At 41.5% G+C, this 24,483-nt stretch overlaps 1 protein-coding gene and 1 pseudogene across 12 annotated transcripts in view; one reads left to right on the top strand and one right to left on the bottom strand.

Moving 5' to 3' along the window:
* Positions 1 to 24,483, bottom strand: part of mcf2l2 (MCF.2 cell line derived transforming sequence-like 2) — a 109,067-nt gene that overhangs the window by 22,055 nt on the left and 62,529 nt on the right. For all 12 annotated transcript variants that reach the window (XM_086225292.1, XM_086225295.1, XM_086225298.1 and 9 more), the window contains 12 exons: positions 24,201 to 24,267; positions 23,207 to 23,322; positions 19,553 to 19,622; positions 16,839 to 16,931; positions 16,535 to 16,627; positions 16,216 to 16,338; positions 12,712 to 12,792; positions 11,382 to 11,522; positions 10,139 to 10,231; positions 9,600 to 9,678; positions 5,500 to 5,554; positions 5,248 to 5,345 (listed from right to left, as the gene is read on the bottom strand). In XM_086225292.1, the coding sequence (XP_086081418.1) occupies positions 5,248 to 5,345; positions 5,500 to 5,554; positions 9,600 to 9,678; positions 10,139 to 10,231; positions 11,382 to 11,522; positions 12,712 to 12,792; positions 16,216 to 16,338; positions 16,535 to 16,627; positions 16,839 to 16,931; positions 19,553 to 19,622; positions 23,207 to 23,322; positions 24,201 to 24,267 (1,109 nt within the window). The remainder of the gene's footprint in view (positions 1 to 5,247; positions 5,346 to 5,499; positions 5,555 to 9,599; positions 9,679 to 10,138; positions 10,232 to 11,381; positions 11,523 to 12,711; positions 12,793 to 16,215; positions 16,339 to 16,534; positions 16,628 to 16,838; positions 16,932 to 19,552; positions 19,623 to 23,206; positions 23,323 to 24,200; positions 24,268 to 24,483) is intronic.
* Positions 542 to 1,449, top strand: LOC147250407 (uncharacterized; annotated as a pseudogene).

Genomic DNA, 24,483 nt, shown 5'->3' with positions numbered 1-24,483 from the left:
ATTCAGGGCACAAAAACCTCCCAAGATGATGTAAAATCCTTATGATGATCAGCAGGTGAACAGCTGTTAGCTTTTCTGCAGGAATAAAAGTAAATGTAATATAGACGGTTGATGGGAAGAATTCCTGCAAGCTGTCTGTGAGAATGTTGGAAAGGACTGTAATCTCAGGAGTGTTATTTGGTCAATGTGTCCCTGCAGGAAGTCATATATTCTATCAAAACAGATAAAAAGAGTCTTCATCAATAGAAAACAGGTGATACGTAGGTGACAGAGAGGACAGCTGCTCCTGGAAACTGGACTCAAAACAGGACTGGTTTATGACAGCTGTGCGATCAGCATCTTACAGGGGGGCAGAGTCCCGTTTGGCAAGTATCTGGTTCATCCCAAAGTAAACAGTTCTTCTAGAAGACAAGGTTATAGGTTTGACAGGTCAAATGTCAGCAAGAAATGCATTGATTAATGCATATATATGTGCGTGTGTGTGTGTTTGTGTGTGTGTGTACACATACATACATACACACACATACATATACATATAAGTATGTCATTTAAATTGGATAAATGTGGCCGGATGGTATCAACAAGACGCAAGATGATTGGAACTGAAAGGGGTCAATCTACCAGAGGGGAATATAGGTGATATCCAGAGCAGCTACTGTACAAGTACCTTGGGATCCCACAGGCCAATGGAAACCACAAGGGGGAAGCAAGGAAGTTTACCACTACCAAATACCTTCAGAGAATAAGACAAGTACTGAGAAGTCAGCTGAACCGTAAGAACAACGTCCAAGCCATCAACATGTACGCACTGCCAGTCATCAGATACCCTGCTGGGATCGTAAGCAAAGGAGGAGTTAGAAGCCACAGATGTCAAGACCAGAAAGCTCCACAACATGCATGGAGGGTTTCACCCTAAGTCCAGCATCCTGAGGCTGTATACTAAGCGGAAAGAGGGAGGACAAGGACTAGTGAGCATCAGCGCCACTGTCCAGGATGAAACATCACAAATCCAAGAGTACATCAAGAAGGTGGCCCCTCAGGACGAGCTGCTCAGTGAATGCCTCAGACAGCTAAAACCCAAAGAGAACGGGAAGGGAGAGGTGCAGAGGTGGATGGACAAGCCCCTACACGGCATGCGCGACTGCCAGATTGAGGAAGTGGCTGATATCGAGAAGACCTACCAATAGCTGGAACATGCTGGACTGAAAGACAGCACACAGGCACTCATCATGGCAGCACAAGAGCAGGTCCTAAGCGCTAACCCTAGCCCAACACATAGTAGCAAAGTGTAAGATGCTAGCCACAAAAGCATACAAGGAGAGGCACAACCAAGTGGCGGGAATAGTGCACCAAAACATCTGTACTCAGTATGGACTAGAGGTACCCAAATCCCAATGGGATATTCCACCAAAAGTGGTCGAGAACAACAGGACTAAGGTACTGTTGTGACAAACTGTCACTGGTGACCCAAACGGACATAGAAGTGGTGGACAAACAGCAGAAGAGGGCAGTGGTGATAGATGTGGCAATACCAGTTGATGCCAACATTAGGAGGAAGGAACATAAGACAGTTGAGAAGTACCAGGAGTTAAAAGAACAGCTAGAATGGATATATATATATATACATATATATATATATATATACATATATATAAATATATATATACATATATATAAATAAACACACACACACACATATGTATGCATGTATATGACAAGTTACGATCACCTTAAAAAACAGTTTAGCTTTAGTTTAGATTTTTCTGCGTGGGTTCTCTCTGGTACTCCAGCTTCCTCCACAGTCCAAAGACATCAATTTGGGGACGAGGCTGATTGATACTCTAAATTGACCGTAGTGAGTGTGAATGGTTGTTTGTCTCTGTATGTTGGCCCTGTGATGGACTGGTGACCTGTCCAGGGTGAACCCTGCCTTTCGTCCGACGGCTGCTGAAATAGATGTGAGATAGATAGGCTCCAGCCCCCTGTGACCCTTAACAGGATAAGTGGTAGAAAATAGATGGATGGTTTTGGTATGTATACACTTGCAAGTGGCCAAGAGTGCTTTAACGTGAGAACAAACAGGAAGTAGAAATTATAGATAAAGGCCGAAAGAAATGCCTGCATGCACAGTCTTTTCATGCATATACATTCTTTATGGCAAGGGCCCAATTTGTCTGCTGAGTAATGTGAGATTGTAGTCAAACTACCAGGGACGCACTTGCAATTTTCCAATCCCTAAATGCAAACCACTGAAACTACACACAGTAAAATTTGAACCTTATGAACATCATGATGCTGCCTTATTCAGGTCCCAGATTTGACCTTGTGAGGGAAGTCTCTTGTCGCATAGACACTGCCATGGCTTATCAATTAGAAACTCATGTGTCTCATTTGCTGGGATGGGACGTTCTTGTTGTGTGACTTGTTGGATGTGGCAGCGATAAATGCTATACTGAGGTTAGACTGCAGTGTCAGTGAGGCGATCTGGATTTCATCTCATCTACTTTAGTCTCCTCTGCGAATAGGAAGAATTGTTAGAGTAATGTTTTGGATTTCCCTTCTGTAATGAGGATGGTGGAGGATCCTAAATCCAGTCCCAGCAACAAAACAGCAAAGCTGTTATGCACCACATTTGTCTGATCTTCCTTTGGAGTAGGATGACATGGTGCATCTTTCTGAGAGATTTGCGTTTCAAGGACAGTCATGAGTGTGAGCCCTGTGGTGGGATTAGCTCTTTAACTGCTCACATTACCGCTGCTATCATTATCACACTGACACAGAGGGCATTAAGGCAGGAGGGGGAGCAGGAATCCAAGAGACGTTTTGATGATGAGAAAAGGAAAATGATCGAGCGACATTGTGATTTTATACATACATCTAATAGAATATAGGAGGCTGGCTATGTCCCTTTGTACCTCAGCTACCAAAGTCTCAAGCCTCCCCTAGATATTCTCACATAAATCCATGTCTTTCAATCATTTAATCAGAATCAGTAACAACTGAACTACTAGAGACTTCAGACTTGTGACCTTGTTTCTACAGTGGTGAGACTTGGACTTCACAGTCAAAATTCCAATGTTGGAGGTGTCCTGTTATGCTTCTGTCGTCTCAAACTTGCTGTCTGAAGTAATTTTTCATCATGACCTTCCAACGAAATCAACCCTGTTTGAGATGATAACTTATTGTTTGTATCACAATTTATGGATTTGTCTCATGCCTGTCATCATATGCATAAACAAACAGCACTCTAAAGATTATACTTACAAATACTACACTGTCTGACCATTTGTAGTTGTGAAAAAATGAATTCATCACCTCTAGTTGTAGTCGTGATACTGATAAATGCTCGTTAGCAAAACTTTTTACGCTGGACATTGCATATACAGACGCAAAGCAATTTAGCACCTGGTGTAAATGAAAATTAAATCTCATTTTGTTCATCAGACTAACAAACACCCTTGACACTAATAGGCTGCAGCATCACACATGGGTGAGTGCAAGCAGACTAGCTGACACATGGTTGGATGTGTGCGTGCCTGCCTGTGTGCGCGTGTGCACACATGAATGCGCGCATGAGTGCGTGTGTCTGTTAGTCATCAGTTGCAGATAGCAAGGAAGCAGAAACTCTTATTACAGCATCCACTCAACCCAAACTGTGCCATCATTTTTGAGGGGTGACTGTCTATGTCCTCTACAGTGCACTTAGACAAGAGGTTGTGCTGGTATTTTTTAAATTAGCTGTCCCAACATCTCTGACTGGTTCAACACATGAGTTTAGAATTGTTCAGTAGGAGGAAGAGACAGAGGGTAGGAGGTAGGGAGGAAGGATGTGAAAAATCAGATACCAAACCATACTGGATGTGTTTGGCTCAGGTTTGTCTGCTGGCATGGCCTATGTGAACGGTACTTTCACATTTTTGAGAGAATATATGATGTATAAATGCATAACAACGATGGAACTTGTCTGGACAACATCCTGTTCAGTGCCAAATCATGTTATTTATGTGCATGAATACATTGCACACTCTACACAACTCTTTTTGGCTTCTGCTGCTGTGTCCATACAGTAGTTCCTCCTGTTTTAGTGGGTCATTTGAGGTGATTTGAGTACAGGTGTATTTGAAAGACACTCTCATCTTCTACACTCTGTCAAGGAAAGACAGTGTAGAAGATGAGGGTGGATTATGAAAAACAAGCACACACTGACTGAGCAATGACTTGTGACCTGTTTGACCTTCAGAGTGACTTCTGAATTGCTTGATTCAAACTTTGGTATATTTTGACAAGCTTGAGACTTGGTTAGGAATTTTACATAAGTGACTTACTTCTCACTTTCACCTCTGCAATATCTGGCCAAAACCTGCAGGGATGCTGTACTACCCCCCCCCCCCCCAACACACACACACACACACACACACACACACACACACACACACACACACACACACACACACACTGAACAACTTTTGGTGATAAACACAGCTTCCTCACAGGCGTGAAATCATACCAGTTATCTTAAAACCAACTGTGGTCGACAACTGTGTGATATTATGTGTGTGTGTGTGTGTGTGTGTGTGTGTGTGTGTGTGTGTGTGTGTGTGTGTGTGTGTGTGTGTGTAGTACAGCAAGCCCCTGCGAGCTTTTGGCCAGATTCCAGAGGTGAAGTGACAAATAAGTCACTTATTATCAAGTCCCAAGCAAGTCTCAAGATAGTCCCAAAACTCCGAAAGTTGAATCAAGCAAGTCACTGCTAAGGTCAAACAAGTTACATGTCATTGCTTGTTTCCTTTTAATTGGAGAAAGTCAGACAACACCTGAAGTGTAGATGAAATGACTAGAAGGTAAAAGCTCAGAGAAGGCTGCTTGTATTTTGCAGAAAAGGAGTGGGTGTGTCTGCATTTGTTTGGGAAAGAGAGACAAGGAGAGACAAGAGAGGGTGTGTGCTCAAAGTCTCAAGTCATGAATAACAAGCCAAGTACAGTCTTCAGATCAATTTTAGTCAAGCATGTGTCGTCATTAAATTCTATGCCTGGATATGTGTGTGTGCGTGTGTGCGCGTGCGTGCGCGTGCGTGCACGCGTGTGTGTGTGTGTGTATTTCACCTCATGTGAATGCTTGTAAACAGGCTTACATTCCATCATCTGATGTAACTTTTCCAGAAGCTTATAAAGCTAATGAATGTTTGCCCTGGTGTACAAACTTAAATTGTCCAACGTTGATCTGTGGGACTAATGCGTGAGCTCTCACCTCTCTTCTGTCTCATATTGGGGCTGGGGTTGGTCCTCCTGAAGCCTGACTCTGGACTGGACGAGTCTGACTGTCTCAGCGCCATCTTACGCATGTTCCTGTTGGAGTGGGGTTGGTGTCAGTGTGGTTCAATGACATGGATGAAGCAGAATATCTTATCATCTCTATATGCATTATGTTTTTATCTTTTGGTCCCTATCTGATAACAGATGTTCAGGAACTTCTTTTGTTGGTTTTCATTTGGGTCCTCACCTTATTGGGGCTCCATACATGTTGTCGGAGATCTTTTGGTGGAGCTGGCTGGCTTCTGTGAATGAAAGAGAGATTCAACATTTCACTACTTTTCAAATGATCTTTCACATGACTATTTCTATGAGCAAGGTTGGATGAAGGTGTGGATACGTTCTGTGTAGTTAAATCTACTTGGTCAAGCTTGTTGAAAAATCTGCCACAGTATGTTACAGTACCTCTGCCTTTGTTGCTCTGCTATTGTCATAATTCACCCAGAGAAGAAACAAAAAAGCAAAAACATAACTCATTTTAAGTGTTTGAAGCTGTTTTCAGTACACCAATCCAAGATATCCCAATCTTTGATTATTTTTCCCTCAACAGCTTCATTAAAAGTGGCCATTGCTTCAGTACATTGCTGAAGTCTAAATCTTTAGTGTGTCTTTTGAGAACTGCACTATTTGTCCCAGTAGACTTCCCATACTTCCTCCTTCGTAAAAAGGTCCTGAGGTAACTGTTATTCTCTCTGTCAAACCCTGAAGAGCACATGTCTGTAATACTTACCTTCAGATGAAGCTTGCTTGCTTTATTTTTTTTAAACCCTTGTTATTTCTTGTTGAATGCAACTTTTACAAATAAAGACATGAAAAACAAAAAATGTCCAACACATCTGCTTATCAGTTCATCAGCTCCGTCACATGTTGACATGTACTTAAGATGGCCAAGTTAGTTACCTCTAATTCCTAGCAAGGGCACCTGTTTCCACAATCACTTCCCACTCTCACAAGTAGAGAGAATACAAAATACTGGAAGGTCAATCACATTTTACTCTTAGTCATTTTTCTGTTATCATTATTTGACTCAAATTATAATTTATCATTAAAGTATTCTTTGTAATTCAAGTATGAATTGACTTTAACATGATTGTCTTCATGTACATTATATGTGTCTAATTTCTTTGTTTCCTTAGATCATCCAAGTTTCTTTAGGTGCCCATTTGTGTCATTGCTTCTTTAAGAATTGTGTGGTGCATATTTACAGAATTATGCATTGACTTGGTACTGAAGTCCTGAGTGCTAGGACTGAAGCAGCAAGACTGTTTACACAGAGCACATTTGAAAACATCAAATCAAATAAAGCCACAGACCAATAGATCAGCACATAATAACATTAACATATATGTATGTGCATGTAACAGTCCATTCAATGCTCAGACGACAAGTAGATAGCAAAAAACCGAATGGGACCAGTCAGGTCTTCATGATTATCACAGGAAGGGAGATGGTTGCTTAGAAAATATCAATGAGTCGGGAAATCACTGTAAAGGGGAACTCTTATTACACAGGTCAAGACATTAAATCATAGACGAAGACCTGACAGGATGGGATACAAAACTGTCTAATCCCCCATTTTTCTCCTGAGCTGTGAAGGTCCTGGGTTTCAGCGTGTGACCTCCAGAGCGGTGCCAGGATGACAGCTTTTACGACAAGAACTTCTCTTTCCATTTGAACATTATTTAGAGTTATTTCCATGCGTAAAACCTCCCAAACTGCTGCATCAATTCAGTTAGCTGCTTTTACTGGCCTCGTGGAAGTCACTCAGCCTCAAACATCCGAATACGGAAGTGACTGGGGATATCAAGCCATATCTAAACAAGCGGCCTCATAAATGCAGCGTTAACAAATCGGGCTTGCCACAAGATTCTGCTGTGTGAGACGAAATCTCTAGAGAAGAATCTTGTAAAATAGCTGCAGACAGCAAGGTACAGCCTTGGCCAAATGCATCCAGTAGCTCACACAAGTGAAATAGAAAGCTCTGTGAATGATCTGGCATGTCACCTCCTGTTCAGAGCAACCAATGAACCTGTCGCAGAAATGCGGATGCAGCAGTCATTCCACATGCTCCAAATTTTGTATTCTGCTCCAACGATATATGTTTTCATCATGGATCCGTACATGTTTTATTCATAGTGGTTGATCATACTGAGTTGTGTGCCGCTGACAGCAATCTGGAAAGAGAACTTTACATTTTGAAAAATGTTGGCATCATTCTCTCCACATGAGTCAATCCTGGCTGGCTCTCTGTCACCTTATTAATGTGGATGTGACAAAAATGTGCCCGTTCTTCTTCCCACCATTTCAAGGTTGCATATACAGATCTTCCTACCAAGGGACTGTCTTTATTAAGTTTGAGTCCCTACAGTCTCTTTTCTCTAACTGGCTCAAATGGTTATTGATGTAAACCTCCATCATGTTTACAGGCTGACCTCTTCTGTGTTAAGGACACTGTTTTTTAACATACCACAATGATTCAGTAAGTTTATCAAACACACCAGATTTTCAGCCCCCACAAACAAGGTCATTGTCATTGTGTCATTGCCGATGGACTTGAGAGCATTAAAATTCCGTCTTGACCTGGGAATAAGATCAAGGAAAAACTCTAAATTTGTGTGTGTTCTGACATCACTCTTATCTCAACTGTCCATCTCCTCTTGCTTCTCTCTCTCTCTCTCCTATTCCCTTGTTCATCCCTTCAAGTCTTCCTTTGCTCCCCACGTTTCATCTCCACAACCAACTTCTCCCTGTCTTTCACTCTCTTTGTGTCTCTTTGTGTCTCACAACTCATCATTCCACTGCCCTGCTTTCCTCTCTCCCATCGCTTTCAATCTCCTCCCCCCTCTTTTCCCGGACCAATTTCTCTTTTTTTTTTCTCTCCATGTGCTTCACAGAGGTGTAAATCTCTCTCTCTCTCTCACACACACATACACACTCGATGGACTGTCAGACTTTTCTACATTCTCTACTCTCCAAACTTCATGACAAGGCTGCTGCGTCATTAGTCAGTCTGCTCACACACACAGACACATACACATAAACACACACACGCACCCACACACACACACACACACACACACACACACACAGACACATACACATAAACACACACACGCACCCACACACACACCCACACACACACACACACACGCACAGATTGTCAGTCAAGCAGAGTGTGGGTCTCTTGGAAGGTGGTTTTCCTGTCAGTCAGGACCACAGAGTGGAACTGACTGGTACAGAGAGAGAGATGGAAATCAAGAGTGAGCAAGTGTGAGGGGACAGAAGCTAGTGGATACACAGAAGCAAGTGTGTGTGCGTGCGTGCGTGCGTGTAAACATTTCATTTGAAAATTAACCATTATTTCTGTGTATGTTTGTATGTATGCATGTATGTATGTAATGTGGCCTAAAGTCACACCTGTAAGCCTCTAATCTTGTCAGCATTAAGATAATAAATGATCATATCACAGACCCTATTTATATTGATATAGAACAGAAGGAGCAGTAAAGCCAAACAAATGTTTGTTCCCAATCCATGAGAAATCCTTTAGAAAGGGAGATAAAAATATCATCCTGTTAGAAATGGGATTTAACAGCAGTAAAACACACCCTGACCAGAGGGATATGGCGAGAGACTGCCTATTGGACAGTTAGGACCACTATCTCATGATAGCTTGTGTTTTCATGTAGAGTTAGGGTTAGGGTCTATTCTCCAGTTTTGGTTCTGCAATGCACCTTCTGCACGACACTCTTCAACACATTTGAACCTAATTGGCCTTCTGTTTTCAGTTCCCATAGAATATAAGAAAGAGGACATTTATTGGCAGGTTGGACAAGGTGACAGTGATGGTTTTCTCCATGATGTGGTGAGAGATACTGGTGCTGATGAGAATATTATAATGATAAAAGATAGAATGGACTGATTGCAGATGAAAATAATGGCTTAGCTGTAGGGTTAGAAAGTCAGACAAGTTCAAGGTTTAAATACTTTGACAAATAAATCCTTTCCAGTCAGATGCACAGTAACAAAACATCTGGTAAATTGACATTGCAGATGCAATGAAACAGCAGCAGCGACAGAATATCTGGTGAGAAAGACAACACCTTCCTCGCAAAATTTGTGCTGTCACTCATCCAGGCTGACAAAGATTTTACTGTTTTAGAAAGAAAGAGAGTACAAACAGCCATCAGCCTTTACTTCCAGTGTGTAAGACCATTTCATAACCTGTGTGTGTGTGTGTGTGTGTGCATGCGTGCGTGCGTGTGTGTGTGTGTGTGTGGGCGGGCATACCTCTGCATGCTTCTAGCTGCCCTGTAAGAACTTTTCGAATCTCTGACACCCACATATTCTTTACATCCATTGAAGGAGCCTGAGGAACACACAACAACACACACACACACACACACACACACACACACACATGCTCGCACTCATCAAGTAACAGTTCTAACAACAGCAAAAGCCTCCTTGCACTACAACACTAGTGTGTGTGTGTTTGTGTGTGTGTGTGTGTGTGTGGGGGGTAGTATACGTCCGTGCATGTGTTCAAAGGGAGCTACAGGGGCAACATGGTGCAACACTGCCACCAAGAGGAAGGCAGGAGGCTTCCCAACAATTCCAGTTTGAATGGTTGGATTCATGTAACAGTTCTGTTCTATCAAAATATTTTTCAAAATGCGCATATCCATGTCAAGCTGATAATGATAATGATAATTTACATTTTAATTAAATATAATTCTCCTTCAGATGACAATGAATTACATTACAAATGTACATGCATAGCCAGACATCAGAGCCCATCAAAGACAGCGTTAACCACAAGCTCGTACCTGGATGATGTAGACCTCCTCTCTGCCGTTGTACCACACCTCAAACTTCTTGCTGTCTCCTTTGACGTTCTCTGTGATTCCCACAGAGCTCATCTGCAGAGACACAGTGGAGGACACGCACACATGCAGCACTTATCACTGTTTGGTTCACTACAATGCTTGTAAGGAAAAAAGCAGCACAACAAACCATACACACTTTCCCTTGTGTGATATTTGTTTCTCAACAAAGTAAGGACTATTATATAAAACAAAGAGGACAGACTTACTGTTGACAAAAGCTGAACTCAAGTAATTGTGATAAAACAACTGCAAATGTAAACAATGAATGTATTGACTAGCACATAGTGTACATCACACACACACACATAACAATAATAATAATACCACAATGATAGTACTACTACTGCTACTACTACTACTACTACTACTACTAATAAAAATAATTATTATAATGAAGAAAATATACAATAATAGACAGCCATGTGAGCATAAAGTCTCAGGCAGTTAGAAAAGGGGGGTGGACCCTAAAACGATGCAGGATTAAGATCCTGAAATAAAACACCAAAGAAAAACAATACAATAAAATGGCTGCATTTAAAACTTTATGGAGCAGCAACTGCAGTGCCAAGACAAAAAGTACAGTCTGCACCAGAGAATAAAAGAAAATGTAAAAAATAAAATAGTGTAAGAAAGCCTTGTAATAAAATATCTGAGACGATAAAGTTCCTCAGGCAGAACCTTCACCTCTGCCACCACTGAAAAATGTATCGTAAGTGGGTGTCCTCTAGTGCCACCTTGTGGATGCAGGAGGTGATATTTGTGAAAGAGTGCAGCACTCATTTGTTCCTTCATGCAAAATCCCCATATGTTCCACCCCCCTCTCACTCTATTGAGCACACAAACAAACTAGGACATATGTGGCAGTGTGAGGATTCACCCATCATTGCTGGCAGATTTAATTAGGACCCAAGCTCTCTAAGTGCTTTCTAGTTACTGCCATGTTTATTATGGAGGTTGTGGCTACAGTCGTGCAGGGGAGGTTGAAGAAGAATATTAGAAACCTTTCAGTTTAATGCACTCATGTTGAATCCCATGCAACGAGACAGTAAACAGAATCATTGCACTCGGATGTTTGTAAGCTGAGTCAAGTACACACAACATCTTGTCTGCAAACAAATACACACACATTCACACACACACACACACACACACACACACACACACACACACACACAGGCTGGACCTTGAGGGAGTGCTTGAAACTGTAGGACGGGCTCTTCTCGTGTCCCTCTGTGGTCTCCTCTCGTCTTTTACAGAACAGCAGCATCTTGTCATAAAGGAAAAGATGTCTCTGCATGGGCTTGAACCTGGCCAAGTCCTTCACCTGAAGTCAGGAAACCAGTAACACACACGTAAGTTACATCTGCCCTCAAAGACTCAGAATCATGTTCATCAATACAACTTAGGCCATCTGGGTCAAACAGGGAATGATCCCATGTAGACCACATGCTTCCCGAATTCTCTCTCCATTTTGACCATCTTTCCTTGATTGAAGAGAATAAACATTTTCACACCAGCTGTGCTGTCATTTCACCATAAGCCATTTCAATGATGATGACAGCTGGAGAAGTACTCTCATTGTCTTTGATTGAGATACAAATGAGAACAGTGTTTGCTTCATGCCTGTTTATTTCTGAAAAGAGTATCACTAGATTTATATCAGTGCTGCTCAATCTGGAAATATTTCTCCCACATAAATGGAGAATGGGATCAGGTTTGAGACTTTACTTGAGTTGGAAGGATGCCACATTTGAAAGCTCACTCAAATCAAGTCATCTCATGAATAAACCACGCTGGTTATAAAAACGTAATGTCTGCACCAGTTTGCTACCCATGATGCTCTGCTTCAGAGTGTTCAGTCCTGAAGTTCCAGTCACAGGTGGATAATCATAATGAACATGCGAGCTCCATTATGATGGATGACACAACCAAAGACAGGTCAAAAGTCTGACCACAGAGTTGCCTCCCCTACACAAATGAATGTTAAGCAGCATGTTTCAGGGACAAAAACATGTCTACCTTGGACTGATGATTAAACATAACACAGACTTGTGTTCATATTGTGTTTGTTTCTGAGTGCCAGCCTTGTGCCACTATCACATTTGTGGTACTAAGAAGTGGTCATTCCACATAGAGGTCCTTTTCATTGATCTGTTAAAGTTGACTAAAGCTGCCTTTCTTTTACATTCTGTCACTGATTATAGGTGAATGTTATCCTTAAAAATAGAAATACCTCAAGGACAAGTATACAAGTACAGGACATAGGAAGGCTGGGAAGCAGAGGATGAGAAATGGTTAACAAGTGCATGCATGCAGATACACACAACAAACCCACTGGCTCAAACACACACACACACACACACACACACACACACACACACACACACACACACACACACACACACACACAAATGTCAAGCATCTAATTAGAAGTCAAGCAGACAAACACACTTGAGTGGTTCTATGTAACAGTGAGATTATATTCCAGATTATTCTACTGATTGGGACCCTACCTTGCTGTGGCCTTTCTTGTGGTCTGTCCACACGTTGAAGGATCCCTGCATCAGCAGCTTTCCTAGCTCACTCAGGTTTCCCTGTGAAGAAGAAAACACACACACACACACACACACACACACACACACACACACACACACACACACACAACCTCAATGAAAATGAACCCTAAAATGTCATTTCACATGAATGTATTTTTTCTTCACGGTGTGATGGCATCATCGCGGCCAGTTCATTGGAAGTTCTGACTTGTTTTAATTGTGCTTGAACAACTTCCTCTGGGTCTCCCTGTATTCCCACTTTTTGCATTCTTACTTTGCATTCTTCCTTTTTCCAAGGCCTCAAGCTGTTTAACCCAAGTCTTCGCACTCACCCATAACTCCTGAGCTTAGGCCTCAGTCCAACTTGTTACCCCTGAACCAAGGTCTATTTTACCCAGATGTAGTGTAGGCCCTAACTTCTTACTCCTGAGCTGAGGCTTTCAGTGCTTCAATAGCAACCACCTCTGGAAATTCAGCCTACCCTCACATCATCCTCCTCCCACCAGCTATTGTAATATTTTCCCTCTTTCTCGGTCCAAAGGCACCATGTAACAAACTTGCATTAGGTCTTCTACTCACACCACCACACTAAAAACAAATAACACTCATCATCTAATCTCCAGAGGAGAATAAATGACACATCCAAATGAACTTTTCTGTTGTTGTTGTTGGATTTCATCTGTCCATTTTGTCTCAAACAAGAAGCTTTTGGGACCAGGAGATGCAGCAAGGAAAAGGATCCAAATGACTTGTCCACAGAGACACTAAATCACAGATTCCCAGATTTAAGTGGCATCCTCCACCAGCTGGGCACCATGGTTGGCCGCTCTGATGGTGCCATAAGAGACTGTCTTTGATCACACTTATCTTGACTCATTCTTTGTCTTGACAGATGAAATGCAAGATAAACATCAGTAATTCAGGTGGCCACATCAGATGCACAGACTCTGGGTCCATTCTTGCACACTGTGTAGTCAAGCAGATTGTGTAGACTTCAAAGGCTTCATTACGGGTAACCACAACTTCCCAAACTAGGGTGCTATATTAACCGCCTGAGAGGGTTTAGGTTTACGAATTCTCTGTAGCTGAGTTTCAGGTGCTGCTCAACATGGGAACATGGACATAAAATATTTATATCTAAGTAATATGTCATGATTGGTTGTGATACATGGCGATTATGTCACAGCTAACAGGCACTGTGTTCCTTATCTGTGACATAAATGTTAAAAGAGCAAGTCATACATACAAACATAGAATCCGCTGGGAATTTTTTTCTTTTTCTTCTACAGTATATAAATAGTTGAGTTCTGTCAAGCGTTGCCAGCTTCCTTGTCTGCATTTGAGTCATTCAACACCACCCCACTTTAAACGAGGGATAAAACCAAAGCTTGAGAAAGAAGCTTTGTTCCAGCTGCCATCACACTGGTCAAAAAGCTATAGAAATTTTGCAAAATGGTTGCTGCAAAAGGTTATTTTGGAGCCTGTATTTATGATCAATTTATTCATATTTTTTTAGATTACTTTTCTGTTTTTATTGGTATATATTACATATTTAACATTCTGATTTAACATTTTGAGCACTTTATCATTTTATCTTTATCCTTGTCATATTTAATGCTGTATGTTGTTTGTAGTGTTTGAGATTGTGTCAGGAGTTGCTTTGTACTACTGAAAGAAGAAGAGTTTGAGTAGGGCCATGAAGACAAAATCTACCTGTACAAATGGAGGAGACTAAACCTAGTCCTGCCCTACATCAGCGTCCCCCCACAAACACACACACACACACACATTCTTACAGCATTGGCTGTTTCAATGGTGGGGCCTTTGGGGCCTTTACTCTCTCTGTTCCCTACATGCTGGATTGTCTCTTGTTATGTCTTAATCCATAAACAGAGCCAACCACAACACTAGCATCAATTTAGTGGGGTAAAACGTTCTTGTATTCTTGTAAATAACATGAAATCTGATGTTCTGTCAACTAAATTCTATTAAGCCAGATGAACCTTCATTTCAGTACACTGAACTCCAATCACATCAGTTTCAGTTTGATGGTCAAAAATGAAATTATTCGCAAAACTCCTTTGAATGTAGGAATCCTGTTTCTTCTGCTGTGAACCATAACATGCCTGGATGGAGACAGAGGTCTAAACTGGAAATGCTCTGCAGGAAAAATAATGAACAAATGGTTTCCTGCATCTTGTTATGTAAAACACAAATTGTATGAAAAAAAATGCAAATATTGATATATCAGTGAAATAACATTGACCCATAATGGAATTTCATCTGGTCTCCTCTGTTTGAACTTTCTTGTACCTCATCCTCATAACTCGTCTGTTAAGGTTAAAAGCTGCCCTGACCCCAGGGTATTGAGTTGGTTCGGGGAATGAACCTGTGGTGCCTGTCGTACTTCTATCATAATTGTAAATTTGTAGTCAGAACACTTACTGATAGTAAAGCTGACACTCACTGCGCCTGCGTTGTCAAGATGTGTAGCTGTATTTAGACTACGTGAAGGTCACATCTGTGCAGAATGTTCTAATTCGGTATTACTGGTAGTGCCTGACATTGTGACTGCTTAGAGGGGGTTGGACACAATTGTTCCGGGGGAGCTGATTCAACCTCATTTCACAGCGAACCTTGTACATCTGTTGTGGATGACAAGTAAATTGTGTAGTGTAAGCCAACTCTGAGTCTCCAGCCTGTTTCTTGTGTCTGATGAATTCCTTCATCACACAACATTCCTTCACAACCAGCTGATGTCCTTGTCATGCTCTAAATTAAACTGTTTATGATCTATGTATTTGCTGTTAGCTGACAGGAGATTGTGAATTGAGTATCAAGGGTTTCACTCTTACTGTTGGTAAAATTATTGCTCAGTGTTTGGTGCTGCTGCAGTCCTTCACAATGCTGCGCATTTGACAGATGCAACTACTTCGTGAAGATATGTTTGTTATTTCTTTCAGTTTAGAATTTTATTTAGAAGTTTATTTGGTAAACGGAATGCTTAAGGCAGGTAGCGGGATTCTATAGGGGAGTGTAGACAGGATGTGTGATTGCAGGGACATATTGTTTTGTGATAACTGCATCGATTTTCTTCAAGAAGTCAAAATCCATCCATTTTCTTCCTCTTATTCCTGTTAAGGGTCGTGGGGGGGGGGGGGGGGGGGGCTGGAGCCTATCCCAGCGGCTATGGGCGAGAGGCGGGGTTCACCCTGGACAGGTCACCAGTCCATCACAGGGCCAACACATAGAGACAGAAAACCATTCACACTCACAGTCACACCTACAGTCAATTTAGAGTATCCAGTTAGCCTAGTCCCCAATTGCATGTCTTTGGACGGTGGAAAGAAGCCAGAGTAGAAGACAAAATAGATTTTTAATAAGATGTGAGGTGGTGTATTGATGTGACCATGAATATGTGGCAGGGATAGATGTCAGGAATGCGAAAATACACATACTGACCTCAAAGCCAGTGATAGCTATCTGGTGCATGGAGTCATTCACAGACTTGATGATGTCCAGCACAGTGGCTAAAGCCTCCTCCAGCTCGGCCGTCCCCTCACCCTTATTGCACTTTAACATCTCCTGGAAGACCAGAGGGAGGGAATGAAGATTTTTATGAAGGGCAGAAATAATAAACAGTTGTATCAAACTTGTGATGTCCCAAGGACGTCCGGTCATAAGCTTGGTGCTAAGAGTGTGTATGTGTGTGTGTGTGTGTGTGTGTGTGTGTGTGTGTGTGTGTGCATGTGTGTGCGTGTGTGTGTGTGCAGGGATTTGCCTTGAGCATGAGTTGGTATTTGGTGATCCTCTGTACAGGCTTTAGTAGGTAGGCATCCAGCGATAATTTGTGGTCCAACTTCTTCTGGCATTCCTGTTGTCACAAGCACCAAATATTCCATCAGGAAGAGACACATGATAAACACCTGTCCCATGTGGATGACAGCAGATGACGTGCTCACTAAATACTTCAGTCTTAAATAAAAAAGAATAAGAAGAATACTCAACTCTGACCCTTCCCATCATCTCATGCCAAACCTGCATTAAGTACAAGAATTATGTGTGTGAGTATGTGTGTATGTTACCTGGAAGAAGAGGCTATCTCCACACTGTCTCCACAGGACTTCAGAGCGAGGTTTATTCTGACAGTACTTCTCATACACCTGAAGCTCCTCTTTCTATCAACACAAAGACATTGCAATGGTGACTGCTTTTTAAGTGGTTCAGTCCAATTTTCTGATCATTAATGTAGTTATTTTTGTATCAGCTGTAAATTTTGGGGTGGAAAAAAATCTTTCTCTTTGCTCAAAAACAGTTAATAGACATAACGCAGCATTTAACTCACATTGTAAAATATAAATACTTTCAGAGAAGCAAGAAGGACATGCATAGATTTAATGGTGACTTTGCCACTGATCATAGAATGTATGATTATATGGATGTATGAGTGCATGGTAAATGTAGTTCATCTTTGAGTAAAAACTAATATCCAACAGGATCTGGATTCAGAAAATAAACCTTTGATAAGATCTGCATTAGGGGTGTGACGATTCAGCTATAGATCGATGAACCGATTTCTAGTCCTACGATTCAAATGCATCGATCTGTGCTTGGCAAATAGGCCTTCCGAATGACATATATCGAATATAAATCGTTTCAAATGGTAAAGAATTGATTACATCCTTCCTGTGAAAACGTACATTGGATTTGAGCACGGCAAACTTGAGAGATTGGGTGTTTTTGGCCCTTTTAGACACGTAAAATTTTACTCGCCTAAGTCTGCAACGTCAGTAGTACGCGCCGGCAGAATCACGAATTTCAGCAACAACACAGCATTGCGGATGGCAGAGGAAAGAAAGAAATTTCTCAGCCATGATTTCAGTCAAGTGTATGGAAACACTGGCTTTTATAAAGACGGAGGAGTTTTTAATAAGTCAGTTGCTGTTTGTAGAATATGTAAATGTGAAATAAAAAACAACGGCTACACGACTAATCTGTTCAACCACCTACTGAGGTGCCATAGGATCGTGCACTGGCTGGCCGACCAGGACTGCCCAGGACCGTCCAGGCAACTCTTCCAGTGTTATCGCTGCTGCAGCAGAGCGAGGCAACGCAAGCTCTGTAGGAAGTTTGAGAGTCGCTAGCAAAGAAACTTGGCTGGAACTCAGCTCGGGCAAAAGAAATTACACTAAAAATCCAAATATCCATTATTTTAAACCTGATTCCCTTACAAAAAACAGCAGAGATCTATGAAACTTCACCTGAACTGTCCAGTATCCAGGTATTTATTTCACAGTCACAATAGTTGAAGTTTTGGCAAAAAGTTATTGAATTGATTTCAAGGCATTGAATCGAATCGAATTGTATTATTCAAAATAAAAATCGTCCTTGAATCAAATCGGCAACCATGAATCATGATTCAAACTGAATTGTTGTTAAAATGAATCGTTACACCCCTAGTCTGAATGAATAAGGTACTGAGCGCAGGTGTGGATGTGATGAGCAGAGACACATGAGCATTTGTTCCAACTCGGTAGAGTTACATAGCAATTTGTATAAAGTCACATTTTCTTTTGACGATTCTCTGACAATCTGCAAAAAGTGGACGGTTTCCCTTCCCTGTGCACACTCCACTAAGTGGTTTGAACAATCATAAAAATTGTTTGCAGTGACACAGTGAATGTTTCTTTTGCAATTGAATATTTTCTATCCAACAGAATATGGAGAATATACTGTATGAATACATGTGTATGTATACTGTATATCTCACTCTAGTCAACAAACTGCAGTATAACAATATATTGTATATGTTGGAAAATAAATCGTCCTCTTATATTTACTAGGTGTCAATCAAAAGTTGTTGATTTTGAATCTCGTTAATGCTGGATAACGTTTCCTTTCCTGCTGGTATTTAAGCCGTGCTGAGTTGACTATATTTTATCCCAGTGGTTTTTTTTTACATAAAAATTACTATATTATGAATAAAATACTCTAAAAGAAATGTTGGACAAAAGCTTTTGTCATTAATTTAGTCATAATAATAATAACAATAATAATAAATTTAATCGTTGTAAAATACAATGTTCAATTTTGATTGTACAACACATGAAAATATGAATCAACTATCTTTTTTTTCTTTGCTAAGTAACCATAATGGCCTTTGATGGGTCCATCCTTTTAAGCCCGAAACATATTTTCAGCCCTCCTGTTTGAAATGACATGTCCTCATTAAAGATATTCTCCACAACCACAAGGGCAAAATCAATAATCTCAGCCTCAAAGCAGAAGTAACAACTGTGAGATAACTGTAGAAAAGTCAGAATCCATATAGATGCAGATAGCTAATTGAATAAACAGAAGCAAAACTCAAGACGTAGAGTTAAAAAAAAAACCTCCTTGAAACGATGGGACAGTAGCTCAGTCTTTGGAGCGTGAACGTAACATCGGATGATGTATGGATCTGTTGTATGCTCTTTGTTGAGCTCACCCCTGCCCCTTCAACTGGGGGGGTTCAACAGGTTCAGGCATTAATAGACTGCCTGTTCAGCCCTTCTAATGAGCCCCCATAGACCAATATATCCTGATAATGGACATCCCATCTGGCATTATCTCTTACTCATTGGCCATGCATCCATACAGTATAGAATGTTCTCACTGATGGAAGTGGAGCAAATGGCTACTACTTTATATACTCTACAATCTATGATAATTCAATACACTTTTTTTTTTTACATGATCCAAGCACATTTACTACTTTTATGTAACTAAAATCTTTAGAACAAATAAGTAAGCTACTCACCCTTTTCAGGAAACAGGTTCCCACCAGCTCGGGTCTCTCAGCACAGTTCTCCAGCTCCCTAAGAAACGTCCTGCAGGAAATTACAAACAAACCCGTCACCTACCCAGTTTGCCTCAACATGGATGCCTCCTTTGTACTCTCCTGGGTAGTGGAAACATTATCAGACCAGATGCTCATATATCAGCCTGCTATTTTATGAGTTGCTCTCATTTCAGCAAATACATTATTGTGGTCTGTCATTCCTGTTTCAATTATGGGCAATCCTATCAATTGTACTGTATGTATTGGTTTTTGAGAGTTGACTGTAAAGAGGAAAACCGGACACATTCTAAACATCCATCCATCCATCCATCGTCTTCCGTTTATTCCTGTTAAGGGTCGCGGGGCGGGGGGCTGGAGCCTATCCCAGCGTTTACGGGTGAGAGGCGGGGTTCACCCTGGACAGGTCGCCAGTCCATCGCAGGGCCAAAATACATAGAAAATCAGACCTACGGTCAATGTAGAGTATCAATCAGCCTAGTCCCCAACTGCATGTCTTTGGACTGTGGAAGAAGCCGGAGTACCCGGAGAGAACCCACGCAGACACGGGGAGAACATGGAGACTCACACAGAAAGATCCCGTGCTGAGCCAGGACTTGAACCCGGAACCTTCTTGCTGTGAGGCCACAGTGCCAACAACTGCACCACCGTGCAGCCCATTCTAAACATTTGGTTAGCAATAAATTACCTGAATCTTGAATCTTTCATCCATCCATTTTCTTCCACTTATCCTGTTAGGGTGGGGGGGGGGGCAGCAGCTTTCAGGCGAGAAGTGGGGTTCACCCTGGACAGGTCGCCAGTGCGTCGCAGGGCCAACACTTATATATAGACACTCACCATTCACACTCACAGCCACACCTACGGTCAATTTATAGTATCTAATCAGCCTCGTCCCAGTTGCATGTCTTTGGACTGTGAGAGGAAGCCAGAGTACCACGAGAGAACCCGTGCAGGCACCAGGAGAACATGGAGACTCCACACAGAAAGACCTCTTGCTCGAGCCGGGACTCAAACTTGGAACCTTCTTGCTGTGAGGCGTTAGTGGTAACTGTCTGCTAACTAACGAATCTGACTCTTGTACACATGAAAGATCAGTGGACTTATCAGAGGGAGAACTAGCTATGTAGCCCTCTGGCAATAACCCAGTATTTGCAAAGATCAGACAAGATCTAGCCCTGACTTAACCTCTTTTAGAGACATACAAGTAATCTTAGGAAGTCAGATGACGGCACCTTCTCTGAGTTTTCCAAAATACGTAACAACAAGATGAGAGGGCATGTAACAAGCAGGCAGGAAAAGAGTAACACAACAGGAGAGAAGAAAAAAACAGGAAGCATGACAGAGATAAGAAATGGAAGAAATAGATTAGAAGGAGATAAAAAATGGAAGAAGAAGCAGAGAAGTTCTTGGGTAATGGCCTTTAGGGAGATGGTAATCTGCCTAGAACACCTGTGATCTCACATGTCCTCTCATTGCTGACAGCAGCTCTGGTTATGTGTAAGACAATAATCTGTCATCAGCTTTCCTTTTGGTCTGACATCAGTTTGGAAATAAAGTGAGAGCTATGCCAGGCAACTCTCTCTCTCTCTCTCTCTGTGTCTGGCTCCCTAATGGTTGGCAACGAGGATGAACAGCAAACAGAGTTTGTGTGTCCCACCCAGTGCCCAAACACTCCTCCTTACATTAACTTTCTTGCTGCCAGATTTCCTTCTTACAGCCTTTTAAAAGGCACCTGGCAGGGTTGATTCACCGCTTGTGTATACACCCTTAGGCTAAACCATACACAGGTCTTGAGACAGTGTTAAATTTTCACAGCGGGTTACTGTCTGGTACAATCCTTAAAGCATCCATGGAGTACAATCAGCCATTGACCCTACAAGCAAACACTGAGGCCAGGAAACTCCTCCTTTGTCTGGATCATTTCATTAGACTACACTGGTCTGATTTCATTTCTTTGTGAGCTTAAGATGACCTCTGTCTGCCCTCCGGATAACAGTCACCCAAAACAACATCCATGCCGATGATGAGCCTTCGGGCTCCCCTCATCCCACATCCCGGGTGCTGCTGGAGGAAGCTACACACCTGAAGAGGCTCAAGCGGCCACCCTTAGCACCACCTGCTCACGTCCCCGTCTGTCCATCCGTCTCTTCCCTTTCTCTCCCTCTTTGTCTCTGTCCCTTTCTTTCCTTCTGCATATCTGTCTTCCTTCATTATCTGTCTTTGTCTCTGCCCGCTCTCCTGCTCTCTTTCCCTTCAACTGGTCAAAGCAGAAGGCCGTCCCCATTGAGCCTGGGTCTGCTCGACGTTCCTGCCTGTTAAAAGGAAGGTTTTCATCGCCGCTGTTGCAGGATGTGCTTGCTGATGGAGAATTGTTGGGTGTAGATTCATTGAAGGAGTGTGGTACTGGACCTGCTCTACTTGTAAAGTGTCATGAGATAACTTCTGTTTTGATTTGGCGCTATGCGAATAAAATTGACTTGCCTTGACTTCATTGCTCTTTAGTCCTCTCCCACAACAAATATAGCAATTGTGGTGGTTGTTATAGAAACAGCACATACACTGTGTGGCCTCTGTTTCGTTTTTTTTTCATAAAAATTATGTTTCTTTAATCACTGAAAAAAAAATAGACTGATCAATCAAGAGATGATATCCAATAAAAGGCAATTCCATCTGAGAGGAGTAGAGGTGCAAGCAGCAGTTATGTATGTAGGCGTGGCTTCACTGTTGCGTGAAGCACTAACAGAGTTGCTGGACCTCCCTCTGCTCAAATAAAGTAGATGAGTTCAAACATTTGATTGCGAGAAAGGACTCAGCCCCCCCTCCTCCACCCTTAACAGGATAAGTGGTAGAAAATGGATGGATGGATGGATGGAGGTCAAACACTGACTGAAACTATCCTTAGTTACACATTCTATTTCTTGTCCACACTCTTGTTGACACTTGCCTTGAGTATATTTATTTAGTGAGTCAAGAAAACACTATGGCAGGTAACACTGGATAACATGACAATGTAAACACCATGGGACAAATCAATTGCTTCCAGCAGCCACCAAAACACGGGAATGGAGAGGAAGATGTATGAAGTACTGGATGCCTGGATATTGTTATAATGTTTTTTCTGTGTTTGTGTGAGTATGAATGCTATACTTGTGTGTGGGAGGTTCTATAATTTCATTTTACAAACCATTAGATGCATGTGTAGGGAGGAGGAATAGGGTAAAAGAAATTTATAGAAAGGTAAAAAAAAATCAAAAAGAAAGGAAAAGAAAGGAAAATCAGTCAAGTCAATTAATGTCAGATTTCTTTAATGTGTAAGACATATACTGACTTCCTGGACTTATGTAATGTGATGAAATATGTATGATGACCTTCGTTGGCACAAAATTAGTTCAGTTCTGTATTGTGTAATTTTACACTGTGCAGCTGCATCTTTGAGATGGGCGTGGCATCAGCAAATACTGTAAACATTAGGACTAGATTTAGACCGGGATTTAGGCTGAATATGTGTGAGATGGACTCCTGGTCCTCTATAAAACACATTGTTATGTCCTCAACCTTGTCTCTTCTTCATATGGATGTTTCCAGAAGGGCATAGAAAGAGTACATTCTGCTTACCTGTTGTGAAATTCAAAGATCTCTGGCAGATTTCCAAAGAGCACATCTCTCTTGTTCTCTAGGGATGGGGGAATGAGATGGCTAAGCTCTGAGTTATCCAGCTCTGCAAAATAACCCTGGGGGGGAGATAATGAGTCGGTAAGAGGAAGAAGACAACAGATTGAAAAAACGTAGATATAAAGACATGGGTAGGGCACATTTTTTGTGTGTGTCATGGATGATGTCCTCTGTGGAATCTGACCAGCTGGGTAATCTCAGTAGACTAGTGTTGTCATGATACCAAATTTACAAAATCACCATAATACAGCCTAAAATAACTCCACACCAATAGTGAAATTATATCACTGCAAAAACATAAAATATCCTGAAAAGTACCGGAATGATTTACATTAAACTGAATAACATCCTGGCATGACAGAAATACATCGTTGTAAGACAGGGGTTCTAATATTTTAATATGTCAGTGTCATAGCCTACAAAGATAATTAACACAAATAATATAATTCCTTGAGTTTTACACATCCTAACTTCAGAGTTAGTATTCATTGTTGCTTCGCTAACTAGCAATCAGCCATCCTGTGGGGGTATGGAGCTACATAATGCTCCAAGAGCATAGGAGTTAGCGATGGAGAGATATCTGCTAACTAAAAAATGATTGAAACTAAGCATATATTTCCCAACAGATTTACGAGAACACCATCAGAGGCAAAATGAGGCAGCAGAATATATATATATATATATAAAAATAAAAAATAAGAATTAAAAAACAAAGATACATGGAATGTTACACTTTTAGATACAGGGGACTTGAAGAATCTCTGGGCAAGGGAGAAAATGTTGTGTTCAGTGACTCATTAACAGAGAGATGACAGCCCCCTTTGTACAGCACACCCAACTTATTGGAGGTTTAACTCATTTGGATGGATAATACATCCTGAAGGCACATCCACCATGTGCCTTGGACCTTGTGCTTTAGATTGACTGAACGGCATACCTCCATAATGCTTTGCAGCTCCTCCACGTAAAGCCTCTCAGTTTCAATCAACTCAGTCATGATGTGTCTGCAAAGAAAGAGGAAAGAATGGTTCAATTCCTGAATCATTATAAAACCCTCCTTTTATTCATCCAGCCAGCATCATCCTTATCTTAGATCAACTTTTTGCATACTGACAACAGTCTAATAAATCATCAACCATAAATAAATGTCACTCGAATGCTCTTCAGCCAAAGAAGATCAGCATTGAGGCTCCAGACTACTAACTAGCTAATGACAACAA

Source organism: Aulostomus chinensis, chromosome 14, assembly GCF_037954235.1.
Source record: "Aulostomus chinensis isolate RoL2024-O1b breed Wild chromosome 14, RoL_Achi_v1.0, whole genome shotgun sequence".
NCBI lineage: Eukaryota > Metazoa > Chordata > Actinopteri > Syngnathiformes > Aulostomidae > Aulostomus > Aulostomus chinensis.
Note: the sequence above shows the minus strand (reverse complement) of the source record. Positions and strands in the feature narration are given on the sequence as shown.